General features: G+C 43.0%; 1 protein-coding gene and 1 long non-coding RNA gene across 3 annotated transcripts; one reads left to right on the forward strand and one right to left on the reverse strand.

The window, feature by feature from the left end:
• Positions 1-53: 53 nt before the first annotated feature.
• On the reverse strand, positions 54-13,933 carry LOC122130797. Of its 2 annotated transcripts, XR_006151968.1 has the most exons (4): positions 13,816-13,933; positions 11,041-11,191; positions 8,200-9,998; positions 54-8,085 (listed from the first exon to the last, which is right to left on the reverse strand). It is a non-coding gene; the product is annotated as an uncharacterized LOC122130797 (long non-coding RNA). The 2 variants fall into 2 exon arrangements; XR_006151967.1 differs by having other exon boundaries at positions 54-9,998; positions 13,816-13,925.
• On the forward strand, positions 13,818-17,300 carry tmem167a (transmembrane protein 167A). The gene is made up of 4 exons (XM_042705563.1): positions 13,818-13,927; positions 14,710-14,819; positions 16,499-16,533; positions 16,617-17,300. The coding sequence occupies exons 1-4, from the start codon at positions 13,925-13,927 to the stop codon at positions 16,685-16,687; spliced, it is 219 nt and encodes a 72-aa protein (XP_042561497.1). The 5' UTR covers positions 13,818-13,924; the 3' UTR covers positions 16,688-17,300.
• Positions 17,301-19,291: the final 1,991 nt, after the last annotated feature.

Below are 19,291 nucleotides of genomic sequence, written 5' to 3' on the forward strand. Positions count from 1 at the left end.
ACAGTGAGCCAGGGCCGCGCCAGCCCAGACTCTCACAACCTCTGCCAAGGCCCAGCACTCGAGAGATAACACAGGAGGGTCCCTGTGATCCGAGCTGGCCTCCGACAAGACACTTCAGCTGCTGGGATTGGCCCCTGATCCGCAAATAGATGACCTGCGCCGAGGATAACGTGAGCCAGACACTTTCACAAGAGCATCCTGCCCCCTCCAGACAGGACGCGTGATGATAAGGCTGCCACTCCGCAGTGGGAAGCCTGGAGGCGGATGTCTCTGACACGGACACAATCCAAGAGAGGATGCTGTGACATTCTGTCACTAGTGACAAACAAACAAACAAACAAAGAGGCATGCATTTCAACTCCTAAATCTCTTTTCACAAACCAACAGTGAGCTCTTGGCACGGTCCCAAGTCAAACTCATATGAGTCCCATCCACTGTTTTTAAATGTTTTTAAATCATTAACTGATGAATATACTTCTCAGTACACTAAAAATCTTCAGTGCACTAAAATTATGCACAGTGCATGGCAGATCTGAGCAGCTAGGAGTGTTTCCCACGTTATGGCATTGCTAAAACACTTCCAGAAAGCTCTGCACCTCAGTGCGTCCTGTCAGACTGTCGCAGAGTGATCCAATGACAGCACACTTCCACAGGGGCTTCTGTTCCATCCCAGGAGAGCAGGAACACACATGGAGGAGAGTGACTCAACCCTCCAGTGGCTGCTGCCAGCCCCGTGAGACACGCGCCTAGGTGACTAGGCCTCTCGGGACTCTCCGCTTCAGCCAAATATTAGTTCATTTCCTATGACTAACATCTAATGGTCACTCTCACACAAAATCATCTCCTTAAGTTCACAGCAAATGCTACTGCTGACCAATGTGACTGAATGTCAGTTGAGTTAATGGTCCTTCATTACACATGCCGTGGGGTTGGCCTGAAGCTCGGATTTCCATCCTACTCCGAGCAATTCCATGATTTCCATGACATTTAATATCGGACTGTCAGGCTGAAGGGATTTTAACAGACTCATCATCACATAAAGCAATGACTCAGCTTCAATTAAAACGATTCAACAGAAAGAAAAACTAGGACAAATGGTGACACTAATAATCATGTGTTAAAGTTATAATGTGCCTATTATCGATAAAGTTGTCCTTAAATAAACTGGATTATTCTGGGAGCTTTGAGGTTGCATGAATGTGACAGAGTAGGACCAACTCTGTTTTGCACACTGAGCATTTTCCCATCATCACTGGATAAGTCTGGCCATCTTCAGATTCTTTGGCAGTCTGCATTATACTGGCGATTGTATCACGAAGGTCCACTCAAATCAAACCATTATGTCATCAAAATCCAATGTGATGTAAACCCTCAGAGCCCTTCTAAACAAACAGATTTAATGTAAAAATGACCCAGTCAAGGTGCAGTGAAGGCTACAGGATGTCTGCACAACATTGCCAATCAGGTGTGTCCCCTCATGGAAGCAATGTGTCCATCAGCAATTATTTTTTCCATCAGGTTCATGTCCCCTGCAGAAGGCTAGAATGGTCACCACCTTCCAGCTTAATACAGCTGTATGACTCACTGGAGTTGAAATGCGCAATATTATTGCATGAAGCCTCTGAACTCTCAATTGAACTTCTGCCTACACGTACGTGTAGTGTCATCCCACACAGTCATCTAAATGCAATAACTTGTACGCAAAACCTGTTGAAATAATCCCGGATTTACACAACTGCCACTGCAGTGGCATATCTGAATTCCTCTTTTTGAAACCTTCTATGTCAGGGTTGGGGTAGTTGGTGTCCTCCCTGTGTGGTAGTCAAGGGGGACACCCTGGAAACAAAGAAACGTCCTGATGACAGCGGAAAAGAGGAAATATGCCGCGCTGCCACCCGCCTACCAGTGACCGAGAGTGACATTTCTCAGAGACCACCCCGACAGAGAGTGCATTGTTTCCTCACGCGGTCTGGAAAGTATTAAGGACGGTCACTGTAATCAATCAGTGACTTCCCACAGATGCCAGGGTACCCCCAGTGAGAGACACCGCTGGGAGAAACAGCTCGGGTGTCTCCCAGCAGACCGCTCGAGGTGGCACGGGGAGCTGATGCCACGGGCGGCCCACAGCCGCCCCCCATAGCTGTCCAAACAGAGCGGGTCACCTGAGGCTGGAGGCCACATGGATAGGAGGCCAGCATGCACTCACATCACTTCACGTTGGGTAACAAATCCTCCCTCATGCTCAGGCACAGAACTCATTGGTCATGTTAAAAAAAAAAAGAATGAATTTGGAGAAGAGTGGTGATCTTCCCAGAATGCCACTGTGTATCTGTCTATGTGACACAATAGCCCTTCATGAGGACACACTGGGAGAGGGTTCTCATCTGTCCAAATGATTTTTGGTCAGTGTAAATGCTGGCATTGCACTGAAAACCATTTATCTCTTGATGACTCCGGTTTAAATGCATCCACATGTCTATTGGTACTGTTGAGTACTGTAGGTACTGTCTAAACTCAAGGCTTTGTGTTTTGGGACATTTTGGACTCTGATGCTGCAAACACCCCCAGTAATGCTCCCACATGTCTTTTTGAAAAGGCCAGGATGGTGCCAACACATGCAAACACTAAACAATTAACAGTGAGGGGAACAAGACCGCCGAGCAAGACAATGTTTCTGGAGGGCACCCCCTTACACGAACATAGCCTGATAGTCATTACTCTGGAATCAAAGAGTTGAGAAAACAACTCAACAAATTCCTTTTTCTCTGAAGAAGTGTGTGTTTCCAGCAATGAAACAGGAAAACTCTCATATGTGATAAACTATTCAGGAAAAAGTCACTATAGATGCCTTGATATGTGTGTTGTGTGTGTGTGTGTGTGTGTGTGTGTGTGTGTGTGTGTGTGTGTGTGTGTCCGCGTGTGTCCACGTGCGTGTGTGTGCTGACTCTGCATGACTGGCCGCTCTTGACAGTCCACCTGTCTGAAATTTCAGTGAGCTCTAATAACTGTTTGGGGAACCAGAAGTCAGGCTGTTCCTAAATCTTCAGAAGGTTACAGTGGGGTTGAAGTCTCAACTATAATAAACCTGCCGTCTTCAAACACTTCATGTCAATACGTTTCATTTATTCCAGCAAAGCTGAGCTGCCCTGGCAGGCCAAACACCTGCTTTTTGCAAACTTGAACCTGACCATTTGCTCATGCCTTTTTAGAGGCCACTCTTCAAGGACCCAGCACACACAGAGAGGTAACTGTTTCTGCAGGTAGGGCCTATATTGCAATACCCACTGATCACCAGCCTTGACAAAAAAGAGAAATGAGCAGGACCTGTAATCTTCCCCCTGCGGAAAGACCTTTCGCACTAATGAAACAAAGACACAAGTGGTGTTTTGCAAACGCTCAACATATGGCCTCCATTCTCTTTTTTACCTTTAGACTAATTTCTTTGTAGCAGGACTCCTCGCTGTGGGGTCGATGCTGCAGCTCCACAGCAAAGAGTAGATCTTCTTTTTGCCATAGGTATGTAGATGAAAAGTAGAAGTTATAAAAGTATAAGTTATAAAACTATAAGTTATAAATTAATTTAGATGGTAGCGCCCCCTTGAGACATTTTTAAGTAACTTTAATTACCAGTTTAAAAGCTGAAGAAATATAGTAAGGGTCAAAAGGTGTTTTTCCTTCTATAATCTGCTGCACAGTACCTCTATCCACTATGCTTACATGTTCCACACCTACAGTAATTCTACACTCATACTGTATCTGTCCAGTCCAAACTGAACAGGGAGCATTTTTCATCCCACATTCTTTCCAAGCCAAACTTACACAGATTTACACAGTAAGATGTGTACACAGAGTGATTTAGTCAGACAGGCTGATTCCAAGAGTATGTTTTCTTCTACATTTCTTACACAGTTTCTCTACATTGAAGATCATGTACCTGCTAATGTACTTCCATGAGAGGTCCACCTACACTGCACTGCAGCTAAGGAATGAAAAGAACGACAGAGCGGAAAAATGGGCAAAAGTGAGTGAGGTGGTGAGAGCAAGAGCGAGAGCGAGCTCGAAGGGGGCCTTCACGGTTGCCAGCCCGTGCTGTTTGTCCTGAGGCTTTGAGAAACGCTCCACACAGCTGCAAAGGCTTAAAGACATCAGCATAAATATAAACACTTTCTGCGTAAACTACAGTGAGCAAACATTTGAACCACACATTTAATGACAACCATGACATCCGATATTACAACCGAGGTGAATGGATTTCCACTGAAGACTATAACCTCAGCTGACCCCTTAAAACAGCACTGGGGCCCAAGAGTGAACCAAGTCACTGTGCACTGTACTGCGTTTGTCTTTCAGTCACTCCGGTTCCTCTGAGAGAACAGAACAGGTGCAGACTGAATACAATTATCAAACCATCAAGAAACGAGGCTGATCAGCACCTACTGTCAATGGCAAATGCTCTTTATGATCAGATAATGGCATGAGGTAGAAAGGAAAATATGTCATAGTTGAAAAACACACTTCCTATTCCACACTTCTGTAAAATTAAAAGTGTGTCATAACGTCCCTTTTCTCTGAAACAAAGTCTCGCTATAGTAACACAAAACAGTGTATTCCCATTCACTACGTCTCGCTATAGTAACACAAAACATGTGTTGGCCTCTCCAGGTCTTGTCCAGAGAACCTCACAATAAGCAGGTCCTGCAAGAAATGCTGTGCCATAGTGTAATTTAGCTTGGACTCATGAGGTTTAAAAAAGGACTGTGGATTACTTCAAAAAGAGCCAAGATTGGACGGTGAGGGGACTGAGAGGGAGGGGAGGGTCACTTTAAAAGTCACTGCACCTTCTGCACAGCCATTTTGAAAGCATCAATGGCATTTATGTTACCACTGTCACACTGCTGCTAATTACTATTGCTAATTACTTGTAACTGCTAGGGATACCTCGAATGCAAAATATACTGCATCCTCTCAATATTGTACTATTGCACAGCCCATGTCTTTTTAGTGGAAGAGAATTATCGGCAGTGAGATCTATCTGACAGACCAACAAAGTCAAGTACTCTGTGAGCACCTGCCAATGTATAACAACGCCTTGTCAGTACAAATGACGTCAAGTGATGTCATTTGCACACAGCAACTTCTTTGTTAAATTTGGATTCAAATGGAACAAAATGTTGGACATGAACGCAACCATGAAAATCAGAACATCTCATCTCAACTCTCTCACTCTTGAATCACGAGTTGATTCAAGCAGCAATACTGGAAGAGACCAAAAAGGAAAAAAAAGACAGTCTGAGACATCTATGTGTCCCTGGCACACTCCCCTTTTGAAGCGCAGATGGGAAGAGGGCTCGGGGCGCTTGCAGGAGTGCATAAACTTATGTAAAGCTCGGTGAAAGAGTGGCCACACAGCGGTGATCAAAGCGGCCGGGGCTAACTGGCGCACTCTTCAGAGGACCCCTGCTGCTGCTCCCTGCGGCGCCAACGATAACCCTTCCTGTCTCAGACGGTTCCCTGCCATGTGAAAGCTGATCGTCCTGACAACCGGTCCCCGTCCCGGGCTCCCCCTCCTCCTCCTCCTTTCTCTGCTCCCTCGCCGCTCTCTGGCTTCATCAAGGACGGGGGCCTAAATCACCTCCTTTCAGACGACCTCCTCAGCAACCCCTGCCTGTGCCTACAAGCAGCAGACCCACTGGCTGTGAGAGCACGACCGAGAGCACTACAGGTTAACCCTGATGTTGCAGCACACTTTACACACACTCAACACTGGGCATGACTGAATAGTCAGTCTGGAGTCTCAGAACAAACTACAAATAAACACAGACATGGGCTTGGACAGATGGGTGTATGGATGGACAGACACCAACGTCGATGGTCAAATAAGGTCAACTACAGCCCGTCTGACTATTTTGTCAGTCAGTGGAGCCTCCAACTCTCAAGCGCCATGCCAATCTGTCAGGAACCAGAGGAGGTGACAATGGGAGCAGACAGCTGGCTACAGAGAGGGCTCCAGCTCCCGTTTTGGGAAGACAGCACAGGGACAGGATACATCCATCAGCGAGCACTTCACCCTCCACACCCACCCTGGTATTCATCTGTGGTCAGACACTGGAGCCACGGAGAGAGGAAACGTAAAAAATCCCCAAACCATCAACGGTCATGACTTTGGGTGGTGCTGAGAAAAAAATGGATTCTGAATGGTGCCAACAACCCATTATAAATTAGCAACTGAGCAAAGAAAATAAAGTTTAAGCTTGCATCAGTGAGAGTGAGGATATTATGCAACATACTGTAAAAAATGTGCCGAAGGCCTCTGAGGAGAAGAGACACATTTAAATTATCTTTCCGCAGCGAATATAGTGATTTGACAAGGACACACCATCTGTGCTTTTTGTATACCTTTTCATTTTTAAAAATCACAACTTCCAGCAGTGCAGCAATTGGACACAATTCTCAAACACTACCATTTTCCGCGCATATCCACGTTTGACTTGGCTATGTGACATAATGTTATAGTCGAGCCACACATTAAGCTATATGAACATAATTTCATAGCCTAGACACACATTAGGCAATGTGAGCACATAATGTTATAGCCTAGACACACATTGGGCTGCCAAATGAATGGGCTAATAGCTGTAAAATCACCTTTTTCTTGAGCAAGAACAAGAATAGCTACATTACAGTCAACAGGCCTATAAGTAAAAACATAATACAGCTAGTGAGGAAGGTTACAATATGAAACTACGCCAAAATAACATCCAAATGTAGCACAGCTAAGTGCAGCTCTAGAACTTAACTGATAATATTAACAATCAAGTTAACTGCTCACAAATAACTTTGGTGCATTATTATTTAATGAGAAGCTAATGTGTTCATTTCAAATGATCAAACAGACAATCTAGCCATTCTGCCAGCAGTTGGTAAGATGAGAATGGCATTACGTAGCCTACAGCTGGTCTGACACTTCTCTTCCCTCTAGCAAAAGGTTCCCTCTTTTAATATTGTAAACGCTTTAATGCACTGGCAAGCTCACAGCTGCGTTGCCTGCCATCTTCTGAAGGTCCATACAAGTACATTTCAACCAGGTGGTCCTGACAGTACTAAAGTCTGTCATACTATAAAATGTATTTATAGTATAGTCTAAAAGTACCCCGTCAGCTAATGTTCCCATCCATCCATTTGTTTTGTTTCCTTGTATTAGGCATTTGTGAGGATTAAGCAATACGATGTACCCTTGTCAGGCTCATCTCTTCTGCTGTGAAACACGGAATCATTATGTGCATGTTCAAAATTGGCTTAGTAGACAGAATTTCATTATTCATATTCCACTTCACGCCACTCATATAGACCCAGTGTAACTGCATACATGGAAAAAGCAATCTTCCTTGTCCCACCTCCTACTGATGTACTTCAGAGGTTACACTTGCAATTGCCTAAAGCAGCCCACACCATTAAAATGGGGCCCACGGAGTGCTTGGGAATATTGAGGAACGTTGCCTTTTATTATACCTTTAAAACTAAGTTGTTGTTATAGGTCTAGTTTTTCACAAAAAAAAAAAAAAAAAGAAAATACACACACAACATCTTTAACATGTCAGATCCTTTTTTTTCACTCACTCAGCTTTTCTCCCTCCACTGCACTGAGTCACTGTTTCACAGCCATGCTTTGCTACTGTGCAAACCTAACAAAAAGGGCTTAGAGGGCCATCAGTACTGACTCCACACAATAATATTTATAACGAGGTCAGGTGCGGTACCGAGAGCGGGAAGGCAAGCGAAGGGACGGGGGCGTGATTGGTCACAGCTGTGGCGGTTAAATTGAAGGTGTGAGGAACATCAGGACGGCTCCCTGCCAGAGAGGGTAGTGGATCAGGCCCCCACGCTCGCCCGCTGTCTCTCCCCAGCACGGGGCTGTTTGGCTTGGCAGCATGTCTGACACCTCAGCCCTGTCTTCATGGGGCAGGTCAGGCTTCCCAGAGTGTCCGTGGCAGTGAGGCCTCTGGTCTCCTCCTCACAAGAGGAGGTTCTGCTCTCCCAGCTCCTCGTGTGAGTTATGGCGGTCGGCGGCTCCCCAGGCCCTTAACGCTACATTTGCCATGGTAGCAAAACAAACAATCAGATGACACTGAGAGATGAAGCCTCGTTCTCAAACATGTCCTTGTACCACAGCTTTCCTGGGAAACAACACACACAACTCACTTTTATAGGGCACTGCTCTTGATCACATTAGAGCCAAATTGTGGATTTCCTAAACACTTCCCCTCTGTTGGCAGAACATCAGAGACCTCAGGAAGAAGGGACCTTCAAGGTGCACACAGATACACACATTCACGTGCCAACATCTTGCAAATCTGCTAATTTTCTGGGAAAAGGCAAGAGAGGAGAGATCAAGGTTTGTACATCTCTATGGAAGTAAGAGCAATGACTGTAGAACATCCACACCCAGCCTACCACAGACAGAACAATAATTCTTACATTACTGATGACTTCAGATTTGTTATGGGGGAAAAAAAGCAAACAAATGTCAAGATGACCTTCATGTGGCTGCAAATGAGTAGTAGGTGGAATAATAGGCATTCATTCATTTACACCCTTTTAAGAACCAAGATGTTCTAAAAATGGACTCTTGAAAAATGAACTGGGAAAATGTGACTACATTCTGGGACTTCTGTTGCACAAGGCTAAATTCAATTATGTCTTTTTTTAGCCATTGATGAAGCTCACAGGGCTCATTTGGAGTGGACTACAAAAGCCAGATCAAGTGATTTGAAATGGTCCTCGTTTTTGATCACCCTATAAACAAAGGTTCATTTATTAGGTAGGTGTTCATCTGTGTCATGAGACACCCTATACTGTCCTGTTGCTGACCCTAATGTATTTAGCACGAGAGGATTAGTGCGTGGTATAGGTTTGTAACAGATTTATCATCGTTAAGTAACAGATTGAGACACAGACTGTGTGTGCATGTTGAGTGTGGGGACCATACTAAGTGTCCATCCTGTCCAAAGGACAGATGTATAAACTCTGCTAGCAGCTCCACTGAAATAACAGCTCCCAGGGGAGAGCTTTTGTAACGCTTTCAGACACAAAATGAGAATAAAGGAGCTGATGCATTATGAGGTAATGGGAAACATTCACAACTGGCAATCACCAAGGGAGCTGTTTATCTGCAGTAGCCCACCAAAGAGAAATTAATACATTTGTGTTTAACTCCTCAGTTTCCCAATCCCTGTTTATCATGATTCTGCACACTCTTAATACAATAGGCTACAGGACAATAAATAGTTAAAGGCGCAGACTGTGCTTCTAATCACTTTTTCTAATCACTTTTTGTCAAATTCAGCTAATTGCTCCTCACGGTCCTCTAGCTGTCTGTTCAGTGCGTGCTCTCAAAACAAGTTTGGTGTTCGTACACAATCCTGGCGCTGTCGATGGGAAATGAACATAGTGGCTCGGACCGATCCATAAACAATCCCAGCCAATCAACAGAGCACGGAGGAGAGGGGTGTCATTTGATTGCCTGTTGAGTACAATTATCAACACCTTCCGCAAAACTGAATCGCGGACTGCATCTTTAAAGAGGCCGACTGCCATATGATTACTACTCTCTGAATCTAGGACTTGAAAGCAGTTGTGTTTGACACGCGCATCAGATCTACATGGGAGTGTTTACCACAATGTCAGCATTATGATCGGTCCCAGAGAATGACATCATTGTGATGGGCTGAGTGAAGCCAGTGAGGGAAAAATGCAGGGATGGAGGGAGAGAAAAGAGGGGGGCCCTGTACTCACTGAGATGTCTTTCTGCACCTTCTCGTAAGACAGGTGGAGTCCCATGGTGCTTCCTCTCCCCCCCTGGCCCCGCTCAGCTGTCAGGTGGAAGGTGTAGTCGAGGGCCGCCGGGCCCTCGCCGGTCAGAGCCAGCTGGAGGTCGTCCACATACCTATCCCTTGCCATCTCCATCTCCTGGGCCTCATGGGAAACCTCCTCCTCAGAGACTGGGCAAAGCACAAACACGTTCAGACATTGGATATGCACTAATGCATACAGACACAAATTGCATTCACGTCTCTAAATAACATTTGCCTGCATGAATGACAGTGCTGTGTGCTAAGGATATGTAGCCTAAGTCAAGACAGGAGGAGACAGCCAACATGCATCTTCATAAAAATAGAAAAGGTCTTGAAGCACCAGGACTCTTTGGAGACCTGGCCGACCAGACACTCTCAGGAAGTGAGTAAGGACTGTAGTCAGGTAAGGGACTGCCAAACACCTAGATAATACCATCACCATTGTGAAGAATAGTACTGAGAGCATAACATGTATAGTGGCAGTAAGGATGGCCGAAACTGAGAAACAGGCATGACAGAGAGCACACAACATCAAACAGATGCAGAAGCTTCTCTTTCAGCATGACAATAACCTGAAAAATAACGCTAATGTAGCTTTAAGAAAACTCTCTGCGTCTCGTAAGGTGGGCAAACCCAAATCTAGATGAACCCTGGGTCACAGACCACACGACATTCCTTAGAACAGAAACAGAGGTCCTTTCAGATTTAGGTATAAGAGTACATTCTTAACGGACGTAGGCCTCTACTAGCAAGCTACATCCATTTTAACCTCATATTAACATACAGCAAACTAAATCTTTATTGTATGGGGGTGTTGGGACCCAGTTAGAGACTTAACCTATGGATTTATCATGTCAGTTTGAACATGTTTGTAACCTGCCGTATTACCCTAACTTTAAAAATAGAGCATCAAGAGCCCTCCACTGTTTAGACTAATTTCATACTTTTGTAAGTCTAAATATGTCTGTTTAAATAATGATTTCTGGATCAGCACCAGCAGAAGTCATGGCCCTTCATCCTCTAAGAGAGCTTCAAGTAGCAGTATGCTTGTGCTATCGCACCACTCAACCTCCACTTCAAGCCTGTTGTTTCTTTGATAAAAGTCAGTGGGTGTTAGATGCACATACTGTAGATTCTGTATAACAACCCATCTGAGAGAAAGGAAGACACAAAAGATCATGGTCAATACCTTCTCCAGTCCATGCAGAGCTTCCATCACACAGCAGAACTACAAATCCGGCTCCAAAGTCCTCTTTCCACTCGACCTTGAGAAAGAAAGTACGCTCAGGCTCAGAGGCAACAGTGATCTGACGAAGGCTGACTTCCATCACCATACGGAGCTGCAAGACAAAACAAAAGAGTAAATAAAGTAAAAAAAGTGTACATATTCAACAAAATAGTCCCAACAACTCCCGTGGTCCATCAAGTGATTAGTCATTACAGGGTTACATACCCAGTTATCTGACTTATAATAAAACAGACTGATTAGCAGCTTGATTTACAAACAGGTAGACTACATTTTTTTTACTCTTCAAAGGTTAGGAGTGCAACATAACCTTTGCAACCTGATCCACCGCAGTACCGTGCAGTTAGCATGACATAGAGCATGACATAGAGCCTTTCAAGTCATTTAAATCATCAACACATCTGTTTCATCCACACTAGTCCTCATCACCCTGGCTGTCACCTGCTCTATAGGCTAAACATTTGAGGACGAACTGGCTAACTTTTAGATGACACCGAGCAAAAGGCTAGTGTAAATCACTGGACAGCAGTCACCCTATGCAAAGATTGTGACAGCACACGTACAGGGAGGAATTAAACCTTCACCTCTTTAAAACAGGGCAGCCATTCATTAGGGGCTCTGCAACATCTGCACAGAAAGTATGTCCCTCTCAGTAATGACAGACGTTCTAGCAAACACAGGGGGTTTAGGACGGGGAGCACTTCAAAGACGTCCACGACAGGAATTCTGCTCAGCTGCATACCATGTTCTCAGTGTTGGTATGAGGGAACTCTGCAGACTGCACAAGTTTAGGCAACATACTGCCAAAAGAGAATAGACTTTCATAATAGGCCATGAGCCTTTCAACCAACATTTCATAACTATCCCTAACCTTAATTTAACTCATCAACCACACACCTCAGTGCCACCACAACTGAACTCTTCCAAACTTGGACGAGACCCATTTTTAGGGGGTCCTATCTTTGCTGAGGACCCACATATCCATCATGCTCAAGAAACAATGCTTGACCGTGAGTATGGGAGCAGAGCTGGCCACTATCAACACTCTGGTGTCAGGCAGGCCTGCCTGACGAGCCTCAGAGACAGCAGACAAGCAGCAGCTAGCGACCAACAGCTACACGCTGCGGAGGGGAAAGAGATCAGGGCTGAACAAACAACTTTCTCAACCCCCGTGCTGGGCTCCCACTCACTTTCTAAACAGGGAACAACTCAAGTCAGAGACAAAGATAAGGACGTGGGAGCAGGCTGAGAAGTGAACGTGAGGGTCGGGTCTTTGGGTGAAGGCTGCTGAAGTAAGACCTGCTCTGAAGACTGTACAGCAGCATATTGAATCGAATGCAATCCAATTACAACATTTATGTAAATGGCTGTCCATCAGCATCAAAGGACAATAAACACGCCTTAAAAGGATAATTAAAGATGTACTTAGTCTGCAGAAGATATTGATCACTAGCACTGACCATGAAACATTTTAGCAATCCATGTATAAGATCTAGGCGAGCACACCCCAATACCCATAAAATAGAGGTCTGTGCCAACCGCAGAGAGTTAGAGTGAGAGATAGATGAGCTATATTAGTTTTATTTTAGTGCCTATTCCTTGTTTGTAGGTCTAACTACTTGCAACTTGTTTAACAGCATAGCACACACTAATCATCTTAATACTTTTTTGCTAGTTAGAGATTTGCCACCTGCACCACTGGAAATCCCAAAACGCCTAATTTATAAGAAAATCTCTTTTAGATCTAGATCAAACTGTCCAATTTGATATTATACAATTCTCTCTCATGACCTTAGTGAACATTTTAGACTCATGAATTTAGTAAAGGTTTATAGTAGACCTTTGGGGTGCTTCGCTATAAAATAGAAAGGCTTCTTAATCTACAATAATGATGTGCACTTGTCTCCAATTGTGATTGTCACTATTTGAATGAATATGTTTGCAAGAAAAGTGCCCAAAGCATTGAAAAGCATTACAACAATCACATCCAATACACACACCACGGACTATTACAAGAACCTATTATATAGAACCCTTCGTGGATTTAAGGATGGCATTCCTAAATCCTATCCTAAATATTGAATTACTACTGCAATAGTTTAACCTCAAGTCAAGAACTGTGTGGGTGTGTCATTCTGAATGCAAGCTTAAAACCGGATTTACCAATATGTCTGGGCATTCCATGAATCTTGACTGAACACACAGCCCTCTCGTTTTAGATTTAAACTAAATCTTAATCTCAGTTATTTCACTTTCACGATTTCAAACACAGCACGCTTCAAAACGATTCAAATACAGCACTACATCTACTTTCTGATGGGAAACCTTCTACATATCTACTTTCTCTACAACAGATGTTGCATATTGTATAAATGTTCCTCGGTAGTACAGACAGAGCCGTTTGTGTAGCATATTTACCTTTTAATATTTACGACAACATTTATAGAACGCGTGAGAGTTGAAAACAAACCGGCTAGACCAGAGGCTTGACACCCAACGTCAAATACGTATGGTACGAAGTTCAGTTAGCGTGTGGGATGAGAACATGAACGTCCAGTGTCTTACAAAACATACTAAAAGATCAGTAATCATCTTGGTACCATGATTCACATGAGCACGCAGATTAAGTAGGTAGCTGACTTTCGACAGAACAAATTCCCCACAGTTTTAAACAAATCTTTAGTGCTTTACAATTGTAAGATCCCTCCAGTGTCTTACCCATGAAAGAGTGGAAAGACGAAACGAATCAGCCTGCGGTTTAAAATTCCCTACGTCACTTCCAGGGTAACACAGGAAGTGTGAGGTGGCTGTCTGGGCTAGAAGAGCAATGGTAAGACAGCTGTTGTGGCAAACGTACATGGAAGTTTTCCATTTTTCTTGCATTAAAAAGTGTATCGCCGTTATAATCTGGATCATAAGAATGTTTCGCGGATATTGGTTTATGTTGTGCTGATGTTGCTGTAGTGTTTTTGTCGAACAAACATGTCTTGCAGCTTGCTCTAGCTAGATAGCTAACGCCAGTAGGCTAACGTTAATTGGGTTGAATTCCACAACTCCTCATTTAAAAGCTATATTACTCAATTGACATATAGTTTTTCACTCATATTGTTGACTTATTTCGGAGACATCTCTGCATAAAAGCAGCTATGGGTAAATTCAGCTAAGATAAAGTGGGTACAGGGTTTAGTTAGCTATAACGGAATTAGCCAGCACCGGTAACGTTACAGCACAGTCTGTCATTAGGAGTTGACTAGGGTTAAAATTTACGAGAAAGATGAATGATGTGGCAGCAAAGTATATATTACTTCACGTTAACTGTATCAACTGACTCGTGTATCGAACTATTAACGTTATGATAGAGGGCAAACTAGATGTCCCATTTACTGTGGTCCACAAGGCATTGCAGGTAAGTTACTGCACTGCCTTGTTGGAACATAAAGTTGTGATGTTCCTGTCAGTTAGAAAGAAATAACTGCAGCGTAGATAGTTACAGGCAATATTTGGCTGATTACAAAGATATAACGAAAGTCTACTTAATCCTGCCAGTCTTCTAAGTTGTTGTAGGTTGTGTGTTTATAATTGACATTTATCACCTTCTGTTCTATCCCGCAGTCTGCCATTTTTAATTTCCAGAGCCTCCTCACGGTTATCCTGTTGCTCATTTGCACATGTGCATACCTCCGTGCATTAATGCCGAGTCTACTAGATAAGAATAAAACTGGGTATGTATGTTATGATCTAAGACCTTCCCGCAGTGTCTCATACATGATACTTTGGATATTTACCATATTAATGAGGTCAAAGCCTAGTAACAATAACAATAAAGAATCACATTTGTATTAGATGGTTTAATCATTGATCAATGATTGTTTCGTCAAAGGTATGATGAACCATGTAGCTTCCTCTTAGATCAGTATTTTTCTCAAGGAAAGGATCTCTAACCCCCCCCCCCCCCCCCCCCCCCCCTCCCCCTTTCGAAGACACTTTTTATGTGAGGCTAAAGACAACAAGATGTTTTCCACATGTTTGGATGTCAGATAGTAGGGCAAGGAAATGAAGGGGATTATTATCAGCCAGTGGTCTGATCCCCACAAATACATGCATTTTCCAAGACAAATGAACCAGATACGTTTGGCACTCAAGTAATAGGGTTAGCACCCCAATGTTGGTTGGGCCTTGTATTCACCAACACCAGTTTTGCAACTATTTCAATGTTGAGGATGTCATGGTACTAGAATTGAACATATTCCTCAATCCCAGTAGGTGATGGTACAATCCATTTTTGTTTACTATTCAAATTACTTTTACTTTTACTGTTGAACTTATTCAAACTAATTGAATTAATTAATTAAGTTTGTATGACTTCAAATCTGTCACTATCTCCAAAACATTGATCAGTAGCAGGAGATGAAATGTGCTGATGTCTGAGAATTTACTAGTGTTTAATGAGGAGAAAAGTTTCCCAAATAGACAAGCCTCGGTGGAGAACACCCACACTGGCCTCCCAGAGGAAACCTCAGGTTATTGTCTGGGGGTCCACTTTGTCACTGCTGTTTGTTGTTTCTGTCAAAGGAGAATGTTTCAGCCGAGAGAATGTATCTCCTCCAGGGTCTGTCTTTACCTCCACGATCATGGCTGTCGTAGGCATGGAGGCTTGTTTTGGCCCCCGCAGGCACACCAGTCGTTTAAGCGCTCACCCCTAATTCCTTCCAACACACACACACACACCAGAGAGTTCGCTCCAACATTTCCGATCACACTTAATGGGTTGCCGGTATTGAAGAATGCAAGAACTAGTGGTCACTGTTTTGTTTGAATTGTCGCAACGGAAAGTCAGAAACGTGAAATTTTTACTTTTTCTATGGCTCTGGTAACTGTTTTGGTTGCCATTATCTAGTGCAAGATCAATTGTAGTGGTACAGTTTTGCAATATGACCGTTTTTTTAACTGGGATTTCTTAATTACTGAAGTGAAATTAAATCTCGTCTAACTGTTAGGGGTGACATTTGATTAATTCTTAATCCTCTGACTGCTGTTTATGCATTTTTGGGAGTTTGTTCTGAGCTTTGCTCAAGGGATAGGAAGTATAATTAAAAGTTTGAGCCCCTTAGTCAGTTCCCATCTGATAATGTTCTGCTTTTTAGATTATTTGAGATTAAATGATGGTTGTCTAAGAAATGATCCTCCATGGTATTTGTTTGTGAAAATGCATGATTAGGTTTTTGATCAGTTTAGAGCTTCCGTACATGTTCTGTAACACGTTCAGTACATGTAAGTGGTCAGAAACATCACACGACCATCTATTGAGACTAATGATTAGATTGGCAATTGTGGAGAAAAATGGATGCCTATCGTTTATCCTTTGAGTATTACTAATCTCACGTCTCTTCCCCCCTTACAGGTTCCTGGGCATATTCTGGAAATGTGCAAGAATAGGTAAGACTGATCCTTTGAATATGCAACCCAATTATCCATCCATTGAATGCCCTCTCTGACTTTGCTTCTTCTCGTCATTTCAGGTGAGAGGAAGAGTCCTTATGTTGCCGTCTGCTGTATCGTAATGGCCTTCACCATTTTATTCTCGGAGTAGCAATGGATGGCACAACAAGGACTTTAAACATCTAGAGGAAGGGGGGGGAGGCCAAAGCAAGATGTGTGACTTATCAACATTTGGACTCCATTGTCTGGTCTGAGCTGGGGTCCCATTGAAGCACAGTAGTTCTGCCCAGGGAGTGTGCTGGACATCCTGTGCGTACAGCGTTTGCCTTGCGGACCTACTTTTTGTAAACATGATCTTTTCTTTGTTGCTCCCTATGCAGTGTCCCATTGGTATATCTTCATGTCACTACCATTAGCTTGCCACTTTATCAACCAGATGTCTTTGGGGGGGGGGGGGGGTAACAGTAACAAGGGACAACATTGCAGAGTTATTGAGGATGTCAGTACATTATAGCTCACAAGTAACAGATACATATTTGTTCATAGATGTGCATTTGTTCATAGATGTGCATTCTTATTACCAATATGATGCTCCTGTGATTTCAAATAATAAGACCAAGTTTGTTTGTTCAGTAATATCATGATGGGGGGGGGGGGGATCATAAAGGGGATAATTTTTGACAGTTTTCTTTTTTTTTTAATTAAAACACATGGTTTATTGAACCAAGAAAGTCTGTCATGTCAATAAAAGCATATTTGTTGTATTTTTTTATTGAGACGGTTTTTCTGTGACCTGAAGAGATGGCATGATCCTAAAGATATATTTCAGTCTTACTTGATTCATCATACTCTCATTTCTGAAAAAATCACCACAAGTGTTCTTGTGATGTAGCAGACAACCTGATAAAAGATGTCATGCTTCTGTATTTCTGACTAATGTGTTTTCTGGTTGATTCAAGAAAAAAATGTATGTACTTTTGAGGTCAAAGTTTGAAAATGGATCTTTGTTATCCTTATTTGTATTCTTTGCCATGACCATTTCATCAGTGTTTGCCTTATAGCCAAATGTAAGTAGCTTACAGAAGTCTTAAGTTTACAACTTGAGAAAATAATTTACTCCAGGGCAATGCCACATGATTTACCACAGAATCATTATGTGTTCTGGCAAAGGATGCTGTATTTAAATTGGCAGACCTGTATTTATTCTTCATGTTGCCAGTGTGATTGGTGGATAGATGATAAATTGTTCATGGGCTGTGTCACTTTGTGGCATACAAAAGACAGTAGCATGTCATCAGTCAAATGATGCGTACAATTTAGATTCTGAATAAAATGGAGATAAGTGTGTCGTGGAGGATAGTAAAAAAAACAAATACAAAAGAGCTCTACTTGTCTTGCAGGGTAATGTGTGGGTTTTAAAAAAGGGTCATGAATCTGTCATCCCCTCTGCACACATTGCAGACACAGCTGAAGGGTGTATTTGTTTTAACTGGTAGTGCTTGACCTGGCATGGCCGAAGAATCAGTCTTTCATCATGGACACAATTAAGTGGTGTAATAGACTAATAACTGATTGATAGTGTATTAGAATAGAACGATCTACATGTTTCTCAAGAGGATCCAGGCAGCTTGCCAAAGTCCAAAGTTTCTTAACCCTTAGTCCTCAGAACATATAACTGTATAAACTTGTTTTCTGTGTATAAACTTGTTTTCATTCATAAGTTTAATTTGACGTTTTGCATCTGTTTTGTACATGTCCATTTTGTTCATTTATTCTTTGTTCATTCATCAGGAACTGTTTATTAATGTGTTCATTCATCCTCTCTCAGTTTGGACAGCAAAATAATGTGTATGGTATTCCTTAACCTAAGGCCTACAGGTTGGGGCAAGAGTTATGGGACGTGCTGACGTGCTGAAGGATGCACTTCAGTTCATCTGAATCTGAGTGATCTGAAGGATTTACCTCTCGTTCCCCCTTTCACCTCACCAGGCTGTAAGTTATCTGTTCATGTCTTACACTGAAGAGAAGCAAAGACACGATGTTCCTACTCAGACAGCCTTTTTATGAGGCTGCAAGGTCCAGTCCATATCTAAGGACAAGGAGATTCACAAGGATGTCTGGTCCTGTAGAATTAATCATTTCTCTAATGGGCGCTTGATGCTCATCACCTTAACGGAAAAGGAAATGTCAGACTTTTTATCTTGATTCTTAAACCACTTTGAACACCTAGTATTTACACAGTATCTGCTCCAGACCAGCAAACTAACACCAACATGACCTCAAGAGCATGTTCTCTCTGAGTTATACTGAAAGCATCATGGAGCCATCATTCCTTTCATTTGAACAGAACAGTAGAGATCAGAGCTTGTGGACACACATTAATTCCGTGGCCACAGTGAAAAGTCACAGAATCACATTATGATACACATTTACGTGTACAGACAGAATCACATCATATGGACGTGCACACTGATGTTGGCATGGATGTACACACTGATGTTGACATGGGTGTGCACAATGATGGGCCAGCTCAGTGCCTGTGGTGCATGGTGATTTGAAACACAAATGAGGTGCATTTTAATGAAAGTTGATAAATCTGAAATGCTGTGATTCACCAGTCTAACCATGTGGTTACGCCACTGTGTGTGTTGAAGTAATTCATGGCAATGCTCTGGTCCTGGTGGCCTGGTACCTCAAGGAGCCCGATGTGGTTTCAGCTGCAGTCTGTTTTTCTGCTTCTCGTCTTTACTTGCAC

The sequence above is a fragment of the Clupea harengus genome, unplaced genomic scaffold (assembly GCF_900700415.2).
Source record: "Clupea harengus unplaced genomic scaffold, Ch_v2.0.2, whole genome shotgun sequence".
Taxonomy (NCBI): Eukaryota; Metazoa; Chordata; class Actinopteri; order Clupeiformes; family Clupeidae; genus Clupea; species Clupea harengus.